We start from the raw sequence: 17,067 nt of genomic DNA on the forward strand, positions 1-17,067 counted from the left end.
ATAACCTGAACAGCAGCATCTCTGCTTCCCTATGTATTATGCGGTAGATCACGCTTTGTAAAGAAATAAACTCAGTTTCTGAGTTCAGGGTTACTACTTAGCAATTCTAATTTTATTTTTTTAAAAGATGAACCTCTGTCTTGGCCCAGAGTGTGCTGGACATGCTGCTGAGGACAGTGCTTGTTCCCAGTTCATTCAGCCTGTCTGCTACCCACCTGATCTGACTAGGAACACCTGTCTGAGACAGGAGGCTGCGATTATCTCCCTATTTACTTTAATATGAACATCTTTTCAAGCAAAGACAACTAAGCAGCCAGTGGCTGGTTGCCTGACATGAACCTATGTCTGCAAAGGCAGCCAGCCTCATCAACTGGGGAGTTGAGAAGAAAATCTTTAAAGCTACATCCAACACAGTTTAAAGAGCTACAGCTCTGAGATTTTTAAATGGAAGGTGCTTTAGGATAATAATCAAAATGCAGTCCAATACATGGAGCGACTGGGATGTGTTATTTCCACTTAAGTTTAAAATAATTAGTCTGCTTAGGGCAACAAGGGATATTGCTGTTCAGCTAGGAACATTTTGCATCATGTCAATGGAAGAAAAGCTTGAGAATTCTCCATCAGATACTGTAGAGAATTGAATTAACCGTGTCCTGATAATGACTCACTTGAGGTCTTGTGCAACTTTGACTATTCTGTGCTTCTAAGCTGAATATTTACAGGCCAAATTGTGTGCTCACAGATCATTCCCAGTGAAGCTACCAGAAGCTGCATGCACATATATATCTGAGGGTGGGTGAAACTGAGCACTTGGGTTACTAAAAATGCATATAAACATTTTTTACCAAGGTAATATTTACTTACTTGATTCTCTTTAGGTACAAGCTAGTATAACTCAGAAATAACAAATGAAATCATGGTGACGTATTAGGCTATGTCTACACTGCACTCCTAGCCTGAGTGATTGATACCTGGTTCTGTGTGACTCGCACTCAGATTCGCCTAACCATATTGTGAGCATCCTCACTCAAAGCCTTACCCCGTTACTGTGTCCAAACTATTTCTTCACTGGCTCGTGTGTGTTTAGGGGCATATCTCAGGGTACTTTGTGCTGAGATGCTCTAGGATTTTTTCCCAGTCAACTGGATCAATTGCAGGAGAACCTGTCTGTCTCACAAAGGGAACTGTGGGAAGGGTCTTGGAGGACTATCAGCACTCAAGTGATATAGCCTCAAACTGTACTGCAAAGTGGGTGGGTTCCAGCCCAAACTAAAATACAGCTTGGGCTTTAACCCACCCCACAGCCTTGCAAGCAAGCATGGGTTCAAAACATAAACAAACGTGTGCTTCAAGATGTTATGTCTGGATGGTGGGGGTGGGCAAAAAACACATGTAGGAGCACAGGCTAAGACTACAGTGTAGACGTACCCTGAGAGGCACCTGCTCTAGCTGGAGAATAAGCAGCAGTAGTCATTTTTTTCTGCTTCATGCATCCAAACTGAAACTGCCACTTAAAGTTCCAGCTCAAGCAACACTGTTGCTGTTGATGACCCAGGGCACACAGAAGAAACAGCAGAGCTAGATATGCAGAGGAAAGAGTAAGTTTGCAGTGCTGACAGTTAGAAAGAGCCTCAATTTAACTGAGCGAATTGCTTCTAGATGGAGCAGAAAGATGTGACCTCCAAAGCACTCTTTCCTTTCTAAAGAGCACAGCTGTATTCTACAGCAATGGTCTAAAGTGTGGCATCTGATAATGAGTTACTGCAGTGTTTGGGGAAATACCATCTAACAGCGTGATATAGATTAAAACCACTGTTGATTTATAAAAATAATCTGTGCTAGTGAGTTCGGAGTTTAATACCCGTCGGCAGGACTAGTGGGTTCATAAAGATTCTCGTGTGAAAAGTATTAAAATACAAAACAGCTTAGCATTAGCCCATGTAAAACCATAAGTCTCATCCAATGACCTTAAGGATATACCTATGTTATTTCTTTCCATTTATAAACACAAGCACCCATTTTATTACATGCTTGATAGAGCTGACCACCCTCACTAGGGACCAGATCGTGAACTGCTTATTCACAGTGGTGCTCATCTCCTCACAGGAGCATTGTTATGAAAGCCAATGTCACCAGTGCGAATGAGAGGCTCACAATCTGGTGAAATTTCACAAGACACATGCCCCTTCACATTACTTTTAGGCTGCACTTACCTAATATTTTGAGCTGGTTGATTACACCATGAATTGTGAAAAACACCCAGAGAGACTGTGAGGTGTCCACGCACATAAGCATCCCTCGGCTGACTCCGTTCATCCCATGGTGCACTTCTCCATTTGGCAAGACCATCAAGCTGAGGATGTCGCCGCTGCTGAAGACTGGGAATGCTCGGTAAACCACCCAGTACTCCTTGCGGTCCAAGAGAAAGTCCGGATCCGCTGGGAGCTCATTTGTCCGTAAAGTACCTGGATCACAAGAAGTGATGCCAAACGAAAGGGCCCCATGATATGGCAACCCTAGGAGTCCTATTTCCACAAAGAGGCTTTCACCAATGTGCAAAGGCCGGTCAGAAAACACCAAAGTCCTATTGCTTTCTTGCCAATTGGTGCACGCCACCATGCGGTCCTGAGAAAAGGTAACATCAGGCCCGCGGGTGGGGTGGAAATGCAGATCCGTATCCAGAAAGGCAGGCACACCCTGGGCACGCTGCCGCCTGTTTGGGCAACAGGGGATTGTGTGGTTATCCATCGACAGCCCCGGCACCCGACTCAAATTTAGATTAGCAATTTTGGCCACCACTTGGTTGTTCTCCAGTTCATTGTTATTGAAGTTGGCGGAATCGTGACTGCTCTGAGGAAGGCAAGTGCTCAATCGTGCACTGAGGTGGGTGGAGGTCATGGTCTCTGCAAACATGCTATCTGTGAGACAATTATGAGAACAAGTTGCATTAGATTCAAGTACCTCCCCCACCCCCAACCTCCCCTACAGGTCAGCTATATTTAGCTCTCCTGCAGACCTCTGCCCACTGACCATCAGTGAGAAAGTGAATGGTGTTCAGCCACTGATTTTTGATGGAGTATGTTAGAGAAACTTATCTGCAACCACCATCAATGATGGAAATCAGATGTCAGCTGCATGGCTGCATCCCTGGGTATCTAAAGAGTAGCAAGTGCTATAAATTTTATTCATTGAAGTGAAAAGTGCTTATACCAGTAAAAACAGGGTGAAACACAGTGAACTAGACAGGCGGTTGCGATCAGGGAGGGGTATAAAGGCTTGAAACCATTCCATACAATATCATTCTCCAGTTCTATCTGCTTTAATGAGAAATGTCCCAATACCCTGCCCCCCCACATCCCAAACTCCCCCCCGCCACCCTGTATTCACATAAGGGTGATGGGAAAGGTAATGCAAGCATAATATATTAATTTTACAGTCCATTTCATAACTATGAAAAATACATGTGAACGCAGACAAATTACACACAAAAAAGTATTTTTTTTAAAAAAGAAACATGTTCGCTTTAACGAAGAGGTCACTGTGCTTTGAAACACATGAGCAAGTCACAGGCTCAGTCAGAAGACCACTTCCCATTTGTTACTGTCTCATCAAGAGACTGACTATAACAGATGTTTATGACCCAGAAACATTAAGACCGAGATAATGATCAAAGTTGATATTGTGCGTTGATTCCTGTCAAGAGCTGGTCATGAAAACTACATCTAATATATATATATATATTTAAAACGGGAGGAAATTATTTTGATTTTAAAAAAGTCCTCTTACAAAGCAGGGTGAAATCACAGAAGCTCAAGTCTCACAAATCAAATGTGCACTTCAGCCATATGCAACTCCCTGCTGCCTGTGTATTTACTTCTTAGGCAATTATATTAAAACCCAGACTAAATCCAACGCATAAGGCATCAAGACAGAGTGAGCAAACCATGATTCAATTCATTCTCAAAGATGGAAAAGCATCAGCATCATCCGTGCTGTCTGCTACTTATGGGAGAAGATCTATTGGATTTTTACCAAAGAAGGCAAACACACGAGCCAGTTCAGTGGTTGGAAAGGACAGGATGCCTCGGCTTAGATGCATGATTTCTTTGAGTGGCCAAGCAGCAAAGCCTCAAGCGTAATCTTAATGGCTGGACCAGCTACTTCCAGAAAGGACAGGGAATCTGGCGATAAGTAGAGCTCAGATACAGGATGAAGGACACTTCAGAGCTTCATGATACCAACACTGAAGGATGCATTCTATGTAGGGGCTACAGTGCTGCTATATTTGGGCTACATTCCCAGCTTTCCCCATTCCTGCAGTTTTAGAATGGAAATCCAGTCAGACTGGCATGCCTAGTTAACAGACCAAAAGAGCCAAACTAAAGAAACACCAGAGGGGTAGCCGTGTTAGTCTGGATCTGTAAAAAATGTCTGACTAAGTGAGTATTCACCCATGAAAGCTTATGCTCCAATACGTTTGTTAGTCTATAAGGTGCCACAGGACTCTGTTGCTTTTTAAAGAAACACCGTAGCATGTAAACCAAGCCGACAAGACTGGAATAAAGAAACTTCTCACAATTGTCCCTTTGGCATCTGAAACCTTCATTTACTGTCTGTACGTGTTCAGAGAGGCCTTAAAGAGGGGTTTTTTATAATGGGAAGAATTGAGGAGGAGAAAAACGCTTAAACCCAAAGCAAATCCCTCTGTCCAGTCCCTCTCTGCGACATTTCCCAATGTGCAGAGACCAAATGAGCAGAAGGGACAGACTAATTCAGACAACTTGGCAGTGAAGTCACAATACTGTGCATAGGTCGTCATAGGCTTTTGTCATATTAATAAATGGTCATGAATTAGAAATTCCACGCTGCATTCTACAGCACCTTTAGTCTGAGGATCTCAAAACATTGCACTTAACCTCCAAGCCCCCAAAAGGTAGTTATTCCTATTTTACAAAGGAGGAAACTGAGGCACAGAAATTAAGGGCCTGAATTTCACAGGTGCTGATCAGCCCCTGCTCCAAATGAAACTCAGTTTCCCCACCATCACCTAGTGAGTCAGGGCGAGAACTGAGAACGTTGCTTAGTGGCCTGCCTTTCTAAGATCTGGAATGTCTACAGCTCCCATCGACTTCAAGGGGATTTGTGGGGCACTTGGCATTTTGAAGATCAGGCCAGAGGAGTCCCGATTCCCGGTCCTTTGTTCTGTCCACTACACCACTGCAGGATCAAACTGGTGAACAAAACATACTATGACAAGAGTAAAGGGTTTTGTTTTTCTAACTAGAACTAGAACTACCGCTGACAATTTAAAAAGCAACACGGACAATGAGAAAAAACAACAACCTGTCAGTGGTTAAATAGATTTGTTGTCCAATAGAATATTAGAGAGCTACAGTGGATAGTAGCTACAATTAAGGGATAACTGAATAGTAATGCTGAACATGTTTCAGGCAATCAGAGCACGCAGTAGCACTGTGTAAAGTGCTGTTTATAGTTTAGCATTATTTGCTGTAATATAGCAGGTACCATATCAAAAAGGATCTCGGTCATCACTGAATATCTGATGGACTAATCACTTTGGCCAAATCTAAAATATTTGATCTGGTGCCCATTTGATACATCAGAGGCACCTTCTTAGAAAAAATAAAAGCTGTGGATATTCGGATTAAATCAACTAATCAGTAGGGAAGGGGTTTGTGGGGGGAAAGAGGTTGTATGTAGATTTTAACTGAACTTCAGTTTTGGTGCGTGCTAGTTTTGAAATACGACACCAAAATTCACTTGAATCTTGAATGTCTTTTTCAAAAAACTCACAAACGTTACATGCATCACTTCTATGGAGCTTCATTTAAGAGTCTGCTTAAAACAACCAAATCCTCTTTTGCAATTGCATCCACTGAAAGTGACAAAACTCAAAAGCCTCCCTTTCAAACCAAATCTGAAGTCACTGATGAACTCAGTGACTTGGTTAAGGTCAGCTTTTTGGTACCACACGTCAGGGTGAGATATAATACGCTATTGCAGATAGCCCAGCAGCACCTGGGAAACATGCAAGTTTTACATTAATGTTCTTAGAACACTTAACTGGCAGATTACATCACTGCAGTACCACCAGGCCCAGTGCCTTGTAAATGTATGGTAATGGCCTTGTTTATACGAGCAAAGATAAGTCAGCTCCAGCTTGCAAGCACAGTCTGTTGAGCTGTAAATCTAGGTAGACTGACTGAGCCAAAAGTTATATCACCTGTAACACAGGAGGACAAAAGGCTATGTCAAGAGAAACACGACCTTAAATCTCTTGTCTAAATGGAAGAGTTTAGTGGGGGGAGGGATGAGGGAGGGAAGGGACCCAAAGCTTAGAAAAGGTTTCCAAACTCTTAGAAAGAAAATGACGACACTGCTGTCCCCTGGCTGATAAGCGTGGAAGCTGGCCTCTCTTGTGTTTAGGTGCTGTGATTTCTAAAAAACCCTTTGATAGCACTGGAATGTAACGTGAGAGGCTCTAAGTGGCCCTGATAGGAGATAAAATATATAAACTGCAGCCTCAGACACAGGGGCTGGGGAAGGGGAATAGGACACGCTTGGAGGATGAGTCATAGCATTTCACTGGGCCACTACAATTGGGTATCTGAAACAGGAACAGAGGAAGCCTGATTCAATTGACTTTGTCTCTTCAGTCACTGATGTACCCTGCTCCAAAGCAGAATCCTATTTCACTCCAGTGCAACATAACCAAGCACACTTAAAATAAATATTTTTGTTTTCCTGGCTTAGTGTAATCAAGAGAAACCCGCTAGTGAGATGTGCTGCAAGACACAATGAGCAAATAAACGGAAGGGATCATAAAAATTTTACTAGGACCCTGTATGGATGAATATTGAGTACAAAGCAGTCATGGACTGGCTAAGAACCAGAATTGTGACTGTAAAGAGAAGTTAAAAATCAAATTTCTAAAGGAAATGCAAGCTTGAAAATAAATGTTTAAAGGAGTCGAAGGAAAGATGAATAAAACTATGTGTGTTTTACTTGACTAGAGGTTGACTGTTTACTAAGGAACATGATCACCATCAATATATATTTGTAAAGGCCTATACTCCACAGAGGAAATGCAGTTTAGCATGGCACAAAGAATGATTACAACACAGCCAGATGCAAGGTGAGACACGTAGGAACAAAGAATGTGGGTGACACTGATAAGATGGGGGCTGTATTCTAGAAAGCAGAGAATCTGAAAAGGACTTAGGGGTCATGGCAGATAACCAACTGAACATGAGCTCCCAGTGCATTGCCTCTGTGGGAATTCTGTGTCCAGTTCTGATGTTCATACTTAAAAAAAAAGGATTTAAAAATTGGAAATGTTTCAGAAAAGAGCTACAAGAATGATTTGAGGTCTGAAAAACACGCCTTATCGCAAGAGACTAAAGAAGTTTAATATATCCAAGTGAAGGTGTAGAGGTGACTTGATTACATTCTACAAGTACCTACACGAGGAAGGGATTTTTGATTGTAGCGAATGCTCATCTAACAGAAGAAGGAACAAGAAGATAAAGTGGTTGGAAGCTGAAGCTAGACTAAAAATAAAACAATGCATCTTAACCATCAGGTTAATTAACCATAGGAACAACTTACCTAGAGATGTAGTGAATTATCTCAAGTCTTTAACTAGAGACTGGGTGTCTTTCTAAAAGATAAGCTAAAGCTCAAACAAAAGTTACGGGCTTGCTGCAGAAATTGTAGGGTAGGATTCTTTGCCCTGTGTTAGGCAGAAGGTGAGTCTATGTGGTCACAATGGTCACTTCTGGCCTTAAAATCTGTGAACTCTATGGATGATGAGATTAAACTACCAAAATGGAAATTGAGGCTGGATATCGGGGGCAAAAGAAATTAAAGAATAAGCAGTGACATCTATTAGATTGCGGAAGAGCTTCTCAAGAGAAACACTGGACACGCCATTACTCGAGAGGTTTAGAACCAGAGTGGACAGAGCACTGGAAAATATACTTTAGGGAGCTACATTACACTGGCAAGGGGATGGACTGTATAGGATTCATGAGAGCTTTCCAGTCACTAACTTTTAAGAATCAGGGAGCTCCCTGGATCCCTGCTGCTGGCAATACTGAAATGTTCACGGTGCCAGTCACAAATTGTTCATGCTTAAGCCTGTTTTTAGGAACATCAGGTAAGATGTGCCATGTTTGCTTCCTCTATGAAGATGCAGCTGGCTTTACAGAAAGCATGACCCATAGGAGCAAGCCAATGCAGAGAAAGTACACTCACCTAGTATTTGCACTTCATGGGTAATTCCATAGACATCTATCAGCCCCCAGAGAGGCCCCGAGACCTTAATGCCACAGTGAAACAATATTGGCTCCTCATCATTAATACTATAGAAGACTCTCCCATGGCGGTCGACCCAGAATCCTAGGATATTGTCCCTCAGTGCGAACCTCTCTGGCAAAGCTTTAGCCCAGAATCCAGGCCGAGTCACCAAGTCGGGGCAGGCATACTTTGGTATGTCATCAGAGCTCATCTGTGATGGATCGTGGATGGTGAAGCCAAAGCGAAGTGCCCCGCTCCACCCATGGTGCACGGCCACCAGCTTGAGCCGCACCTTCTCATAGAGGTGGATGGGCCGGTTGGTGAAAGTGACCCCATTGCAGAAGCTATTCCTCCTGGTGGCCTTGCGGGAGTGGGCATCCAGACGGACGTTCTTGCCCTTGGCTTGGGAGTGGAAACGCGGGGGCTCTGCAATGGTGAGGACAGAACGCCTTCCATGGCTGCTGTTGGGCAACGTGTAGTAAGGTCTGCTGGACACAGAGCGAGCCTGGTGACTTGTGTCTGCAAAAGGAAACAATAACGACATGGTTAGGCACATTTAGCTTGAGTAACCCGCATTTGTTCAGTTTGTGAAACTAGGTGAGTGGCTTTACGCTCACATTAAAATGGAGCATTGCATGCTGGGGGATTTGTAGTTTCTGGGCTTAAAATGCTGCACTCCCAGCTGCACCTGGCTCTACTTTCTGCAAGTTAAGTGTCCAACTTTATGCAAATTTAATGCAAATCTGACTCCTGGCAACCTGCGATTTGAGCAAATTTGGTTTTACACCTTTGGAAGCTTAAAAAATAACATTCTCATATTCCTACTAGATTTGTCCTAGTCCATTTGGAAAACAGCAGGATCTTTGACTGAGTGTCTAACCGAGTGCCAATTAACACACAGCCAGCCCCTCAGCTGATCTGCACTGCCTTAAGGAATAATGTTTGTTAGGCTCAGGGCTCGTGGAGGGGGTGCACAAAGTATTGATTTCCATGGGACACTCACGCACACAGTTTCTTAGAAGCGGAGTTGTACCTTTTGAAAAACAAACCAAGGTATTTAGAATCTGGAGCATCACATCAGCCTAGCGTTTTTCGAAAACGTTAAAAGCTCTGCTTGAAACCATATCTAGATTCAGACCTCAGATGCCACTGGCACATAAAGGAGCCAAAGTGTCTTTCACAGAACAACAAAACAATCGAGAGACATTGCATTGATGCCGCACCTCCCCCATTTGAAAATCTCTAAGTGCTTTACGAGCAATAATTGTTATTGTTAGCCTCATAGAACCCCCATGTGGTAAGGAAGTATCATCACCCACATTTTACAGATAGGTGAATGGAGGCCCAGAGTTTGTGGGCTTGATCCTGCACCATTTTAGTCCCTGGGAATTTTGACATTGATTTCAATGAGAGCCTGTTCAGGCACTAAGTGCAGATTACACAGTGAGTCTGGGACAGAAATGGGAATAGAACATAAATTTTGCTTCCAGTCTTGAGCCTCAACTGCAAGATTTGGGGGGCAGGGCTTGTCTTTTTGTTCTGCATTTGTACAGCACCTAGCACAGTGGGATCCTGGTCCATGACTGGGCTCCTGGGTATTACCACAATACCAATAAATAGGGTGACCAGACAGCAAGTGTGAAAAATCGGGACGGGGGTGGAGGGTAATAGGAAAGAAAGTAAGAAAAAGACCCCAAAATTGGGACTGTCCCTATAAAAACCGGGACATCTGGTCACTCTACCAATAAAGAATAAAGAAGAACAACAGAAAAGCTAACTACAGGATCATCTGTTCTTCCCATCTCCCCCTCCTTTTGGTTCTGGTTGTAAATGTAACCAATATTTCATACACCTTTTTAAAAGATACAAAATCAGACACAAAAAGGAAATTGAAGGAAAAATTTCTGAATGTTCGGTGCCAGCTATATTAAATATAAAACCTACAAACACATTGATTTTGAAATATTTTGCCATATGTGACTTTTTTTTTTTTTTTTTAATTGGACTTTCCCTCAAGCTGTTTCCTCCCTGGGCGTAAGTTATGGCTTCTCCTGGTGTCAGGAAGGGTGTCATGGGAAGCACTCGCTAATGGATTCCTTTGTTTTCAAGAGAACATCAGATGATACTAAAAACTCAATTTGGAAGAGCTGGCAGGAGATCTGCAATCATGACACCTTTTTGCAAGTGAAAATATAATGGGCACTGCCATGACAGCCCCGTATTTTCACTCGCTTTTTGAACAAACCCGTGCTCTATACAACAACAGCTTGACAGTCCAGGGAAGCAAAAGGCTTGGGTGGAAGAAAAAGGACAAGAGCGAATATCAGAAAACAGGATTACAGCTCATGAGGAATCAATTCAGCTCCTGCCATTTCCATGAAGAGAGTCCTAAATATTAAAGATCAGAGGCCCAGAACCAACAGATAAACAGAGTGGTTTCTGGTTATTGTGTTTTCTTCAGTGGGATACTGCACGTGGCAACTGCTGCACTATAAACAATGCCTGTCAAATCCCCTGTGCTCCAATTACTACAAACCTGTGAATTTACTGGACTGGACACACACTCGGGTGTTCCTGGCAAGATGTTTCCCATTGAAGTCAATAGGAGTTTTTCCATTAGCATCCGTGAGACTAGGATGAGGCCCTCAAGTGAGATCAAGAGTAAAAAATGCAACACATACTGTTTTAAATCCATTTGATGTGTGTGCGCACCTTGCCCCCTGGCTGCAATCTGTTATCAGTTATGCCCATTGGTGTACAGAGGATAAACCTTTCACAGTGCCACGCTTAAAACGGGCTGAGTTCTTGGCTTGCGCATAGGACGTACCAAATTCTTTAATCCCCTATGAAGTCAGATGCTGTAATACATACTCAGACAATGCTCCAAGGGGAATTTTGTGTAAGGACAGCAGCTCAGTCCCTTGAGGATTTTAAGTTGCACTCACCAATGAAGATTTTTGTTTCATTCCTCTTTAAAAGCCCAGATACAGAAGACAGCTGCTTCTGGCACTGATCCAACTGTTGTAACGTGGGTGGCGCTCCATGCGTGCAGAGCCAAATGTTCTAAACAAACTATTTTGCTGCAGAGAGAATGTGATTTTGGTTCCTTCAGCAAAGTGAGGGACACTGATACAAACATGCACAGACCAGCAGCTAGCGTGTAAAAATGCAGCTACCAACGGCGGTCAGATAACTTTAACATTCTTACTAAGAAGCTGGAGTTGGACATTTACCAACTTCAAAATGTGTCTTGGAGCAACAATGCAATCAATCAGCCTCAACAGGTACCACCCCACCTTGAGCTTGGCAAAAACATTTTCAAAACTAATGTTAAATATAGTCTTTAATCCTCTGATCTGTATTTTCCAAATGATTGAAAATAAAATCCAGGAGGGAAACAGTATACTGCCCTCAATTTAGGTTTACTTTGGTAGGGAGTGGGAAGGAGAGCTTTTGTTCACCTACTCCTTTCTAGCATCACAAAAATCCACAGGTTTTTGCAAAAACTTTAACATCAGCTTTCCTACTGCACAGAGTTGGTGAACAAAGGAAACACTCATAGAAACTGAGAACTGGAACAGCATTTTTATAAGTGAGTTATCTTACAATATTTTCTCCACATGTACTTATCACAGAACTTTCAAAAGCAGCAACAGAATGAAAGGGGAGTGTCAGTTATGTCAGTGCAAAGGATGGAAAAGCAATTACAAATCCCCCCACTTCAAACACTTCTCTCATTCCATCCTGCCATAGGCCATAGGCTAGGGTTTTATTTTTTGTTTTAAGTTGTTTTTTAAAAACAGGAAAGCACATTGTGACCACACAATAGGAAACTCTCCAGAGGAAATGAATGGATAATTTATTTAAAATGCCATTCTCTCCTAACATGAACACCTGTTGGTTCCATTTTGAATAAAACTCCATTTACCCCGAGAGCCAGAAAAGGCATTGCTCACACAGTATTGCTCATTTTTTGTTGCTTTTTCTCAGTTTATTGCTTGTATTACTTCTCTAAAACATACGCCACTCTTGCCTCCTCTTTCTATACCTGACATCAAGAAACAGAGTTGGTGGAAAACTATCAGCGTTTGCAATTACATTATAGTCCTATTGCAGCTTTCACATTTTCATTCAAGAATAAAAGCCTTAGAGTAAATAACAAGGCTTGCTTACAGCACTTAGCCTAGCACCTGGAAGAATGAGGTTGAGTTTCCTGCACCACCAGAGACCTCCCACGTGACCTGGAGCAAGTCACTTTTTAGTCTGTGCCTCAGGTCCCGATCTGCAAAGTTGGGATAATAGCATCTTCCTATCTGTTGTGAGAATGAATAAAGACTGTGAGGTACTCAGTGCACTCAGGTACCATCATAATGGTACATTCTTAAATATACACATATGTTCTTAAAACAGATTAAGGTATGCAAAAGGCCCACAAAACCCAATCTGTACCCTCTCTACATTATAAAGCTTGCCATTCTCTTTCTTCTCAGTTGAACTAATCAACATCATGACACTTACAACATTAGTCTCTTAAACACTCTGAAGGTTTTACAGTAGTACAGAGGGCTTCAGGGAACATGGAAATAAACTAGGCAAATCAAAGCAAACTGAAATTAAGAAAAAATAATTTATAGGTAGACATTTCTCACTGAAAATACACAGCAAGAAATGGTATTTGACTTTAATTCAGTATTTCCATGAACCTATTCTGCAGAGCTACATAAACTGGGCTAAAGCAAAATTAAACTTCTCTAACAGAGACCCACGTACTCTACAGCAAATCAATATGTACTCATACCACATCTAAAACCTCAGCCTATTTTCAAAAGTCTAGTAAATTTATTTCTTAAGTTATATTGACCTTTAGGGAGGTATTATAGTCAAGACACATTTTGTATTTCAAACACACAGTGCGGACAGACAGGGCAATTTCCATATATTTCTCATAGTTTTAAGCTGAAAAATAAAACTCTTCTAGCTCATTTATGCAGAACACTGGGGATTCTAGCGGACCACAACCACACCTTCACCACCACTCGTATTGTTGTATTGTTCTATGAAAAGCTGCTGCTGTCCATTATACAAACCAAAGGTGATGGCTGGCCTGATGATTTGCTGCTGTTCTGAAGCCCTGAGGCCCGATTCTCCCTTCACTTATAGGACATCTGAAGTAATTCCACTGAAATCACTAAAGTGAGCAAGAAGAGAAGCAGGTCCTGGAAATCAAAGTTAACCTTAGACTTGCTGGGTACCAGTAACTGAGAATAACCAAGGTCATGCTTTAACGCTGAGGTGGAATGAAATCAGAGGTGCTGTGTAAGACACTACTCCTATATTATTATTATTATTTGTATTGCCGGAGCACCTAGGAGCCTCAGTCATGGACCAGGACTCCCTTGTGCTAGGCGCTGTACGAACACAGAACACAAAGATGGTCCTTGCCCCAGGGAGGTTAGCTGGGGAAAGTCCAAAGCATGCACCTTTGACTGGGTAACTGCAAGACAAAGCAGAATAGCGATCAAAAGCAGATTCTTATTGCTGGTGGCATACCCACAGACGCGAGCACAGCACACACCACAGGAGAAAAGGGAATGGATGGATTATTAACAATGCCCAGCCTGGTAAGTGGTGCTAAAGGGGCTAATAGCTCATTGTGACAGTGAAGTTTGGCCTTCCCATTGTGCTCAGAGAATGAATGCTGAGTATGAAGTGCAGTATGAAACGTGTCCGTTACTACTTACTACACCAGGAACATGCCTATCGCCACCACCTTATCTTTACGGGCACAGCTTTATCAAATGGGTTTATCAGAAACGTTAGAACTTTTTCCTTTCACAGTAAACTGTTAGGCAAATGCTGCCACAGCCCTGTTTAATAATAAAGGAGGTTTTCAAAGAGCATGGCACAATATGTTACGGTGGCCTCTTATTAGGATCCCATCACAAACCCCAACAGATGGGAAGGTTGTGACAATACAATAATGTTTAGTGCTCCCCTTAAAAGTTAACTAGATTATAGAAACTCTCCTTTCGCCCCAGATGGCTAAATCCTGCCATGATTTATTTTTGCGGTCCAATGAAAACATAGCAACCCGGCAATGCCTGCTACCATAGAATATTCACCAACAAAGGACATGTGATGCTGCTGTACGTACATGCATTTTGTAACTTACGTTAGGATGGAAGGGAAGCTTTCTATTGTTGTTTATTTCATGTCTGCTTAGAACATTCTAATAAAATGCAGTAGAACTTCATTTAAATATGTATTAAATCTTGATTATATAATCTTTTGAGACCAAGGAATACAATCTGCAATAATTTTTTCTTAGTGCACTGCTTCGATGTTTAAAATAAAGGGAACATGACAGCAGCCTCTGAGGAAGTGTTAATTTCACATATTTAACACATGGTTAAGTCAAATTTTTGCAACTTCAGTTCCCAAAGTTAGGTCCCTAAATCTATGTTTAGGGACCTAAATGAGTGTGGCTTTATTTCTAGAGGTGCTAAGGAGCTGCAGCTCCTTAATAATATCAACTACCATTGAGGGTGTTCAACATCTCTGGAAAAAAATCGGGCCACTTTTAATTCGGTAAAATTGGTCTAAACAGCGATTTTGCATTGGTAACGCTGGCCATAGAATACTAAAAGAAAGAAAAGAATAGGGAAAAAAATAAAAAAGCTACAAGTTCATGGTTAGATGCAAACTGACATATGCCTGTATGGACTCCTCACAGCAATATCATTATAACTGAAGTTTTGAATTTGTAAGTCATTTTGGAAGTGTAGGAGCTAGAACTGTATATAACTTGGTCATTGGAGAGCAGAGGGTCATGTGAATGATTTCCTCATTTTCAATTCATGTGGGTTTGCATCACCTGAAGTTCACATGATTTCTTCTAAAAAACAAAGACATGATTTGTTTGAAGAGTCTGCTAGCCATTCTACTGACCTAGGACAAGTTTCCCATTAGTAACAAAAACTACAACCCGAACAATCGAGGGAATGTTGAGTGGTTTTGGAAACAATCTGTGCAGCTCTTGCAAATAAATATATATGCGAGGAGACAAAGTGACCTCTTTAAGGGATGCTTCTACATTCATAATGGAACCCAGAAAATGTGAAATTTTTGCTATGGGACTGAACTTCTTTATGAAATTTTAAGAAATGGGGGATGAAGTCATCTACCATAGCACAAAGGTTAATGAAAATTAGTACGATTGTGTTGAAATTCTTATTTCACACTCACACATACACCCTTACTGGATATGTCGTCACTGCAAAAAAGGTGTATTTTTACAATGAGATAGCTATCCTAGTGGGGACAATGAACTATAGTTTTTACCTTAATGTAACTAGTCAAGGTAAATCCCAGCTGGGCAATACAGGGTTCACCACAACAAGCAATATCAAGGCAAAAACTGCCTGTGCTTTGTCTTCATTGGGATTTTACATTGAGATGGTTAATTTGAGTTCTCTCTCTCACCGTAAAAACATACCCTTTTTTGGCAGTGAACACATAAAGCCATGTCTACACTACCACTTATGTCGGCAAAACTTATGTCACTCGGGGTGTGAAAAAACCCACATCCCTGAGCGACATAAGTTTGGCTGGCATAAGTGGTAGTGTACACAGTGCCACGTCGGCAGGAGAGCTTCTCCACTGACAAAGCTACCGCTGCTTGTTGAGGTGGTTGTATTATGCTGACGGGGGAGTTCTCGCCCGTTGGCATAGAGCGGCTACATGCATTGGTACAGCTGTGCCACTGTAAGCTCGCTAGTGTAGACACGGCCTTACTTCAAGTCAAAGGCCAACAACGAATTTTTCTTGGTCTTCCAAATGTTTCTCCTCTTTGCAAAGAAGGCTATTTGCTAACGGCAACGTTTGCAAAACTACTTCTGAAGAATACCACCAATTAAGAATATTTCTGCAGTTTCTCTTGAGACTTGCTATTTTTCCACACCAGTCTAGTCTCCTATCTCCAGATGTGTCCTCAAGTAACAAACTTGCACATGGCTGTTCCTCTAAAATTAAAACAATTTCTCTGCATGAGGAGCTCACACAAACGCACAGTTCAGCTGCATCATTAAAAAACAGTACACAAAAGAATGGATGCCTTGAAAGGAAAATAACCCCAGGCCTAAGTTATCATGGTTAACTGAACATTCCTTGGTCACAAGGGCATCAGCAGCTGAAAGACAGAAAATGATGAATAAAGGGCGGCTATTCCAAGGGTGAAAAACAGCCATAGCAAAGAAGTCGTTCATGAACTACAGATGATCATACAGTATCACAAGGCATTTAGGACAACCAGTCTACCTCCAAATTCACAGTGTGGCAGAAACCTATTTCAAGATTCCAGTGCTGTGATGCTTTACGTAAATAGTCCTGCTTTTGGGGGAAGAGAGGGGAGGAGGACGACAGTCCTTCTCTCTTCTTTGTACATGGCAACTGACCTTGTAGCCCCTGACCCACCATCCTGAATGGAGCTAGAGTGGCACCAACCAGAAGTGGCTTCTTCATCATCAACATAGGCTCCATCACCCTGGACTGTGTAGCCTGCTGTATCACGAAATATCACCAACTCTCTCTATGCTCCCCAGGAACAGAAGCTGCCATGGTTGTTGCTGAACACCATATAAAGCTGACATTATGCAGTTCCCTTGCATGAGAGATTATTCAGAAATTAATTAAACACAACTATAGATGAACTCTGCATTAAAATGCACACTGGACCAATCTCTTGTCTTG

The 17,067-nt window shown here is 42.0% G+C and overlaps 1 protein-coding gene across 9 annotated transcripts in view; it reads right to left on the minus strand.

The window, feature by feature from the left end:
• NEURL1B (neuralized E3 ubiquitin protein ligase 1B) overlaps positions 1-17,067 on the minus strand; it is a 222,754-nt gene that overhangs the window by 6,359 nt on the left and 199,328 nt on the right. For 4 of the 9 annotated variants that reach the window (XM_005298051.4, XM_005298052.4, XM_065555905.1 and 1 more), the window contains 2 exons: positions 8,278-8,838; positions 2,214-2,918 (listed from right to left, as the gene is read on the minus strand). In XM_005298051.4, coding sequence (XP_005298108.1) covers positions 2,214-2,918; positions 8,278-8,838 — 1,266 coding nt within the window. Of the gene's footprint in view, positions 1-2,213; positions 2,919-8,277; positions 8,839-11,264; positions 11,400-12,492; positions 12,633-13,406; positions 15,595-17,067 lie in introns of those variants that run through there. The other 5 variants (XM_065555903.1, XM_065555901.1, XM_065555902.1 and 2 more) reach the window with 4 other exon arrangements.

The sequence above is a fragment of the Chrysemys picta genome, chromosome 8 (genome assembly GCF_011386835.1).
Source record: "Chrysemys picta bellii isolate R12L10 chromosome 8, ASM1138683v2, whole genome shotgun sequence".
Lineage (NCBI taxonomy): Eukaryota > Metazoa > Chordata > Testudines > Emydidae > Chrysemys > Chrysemys picta.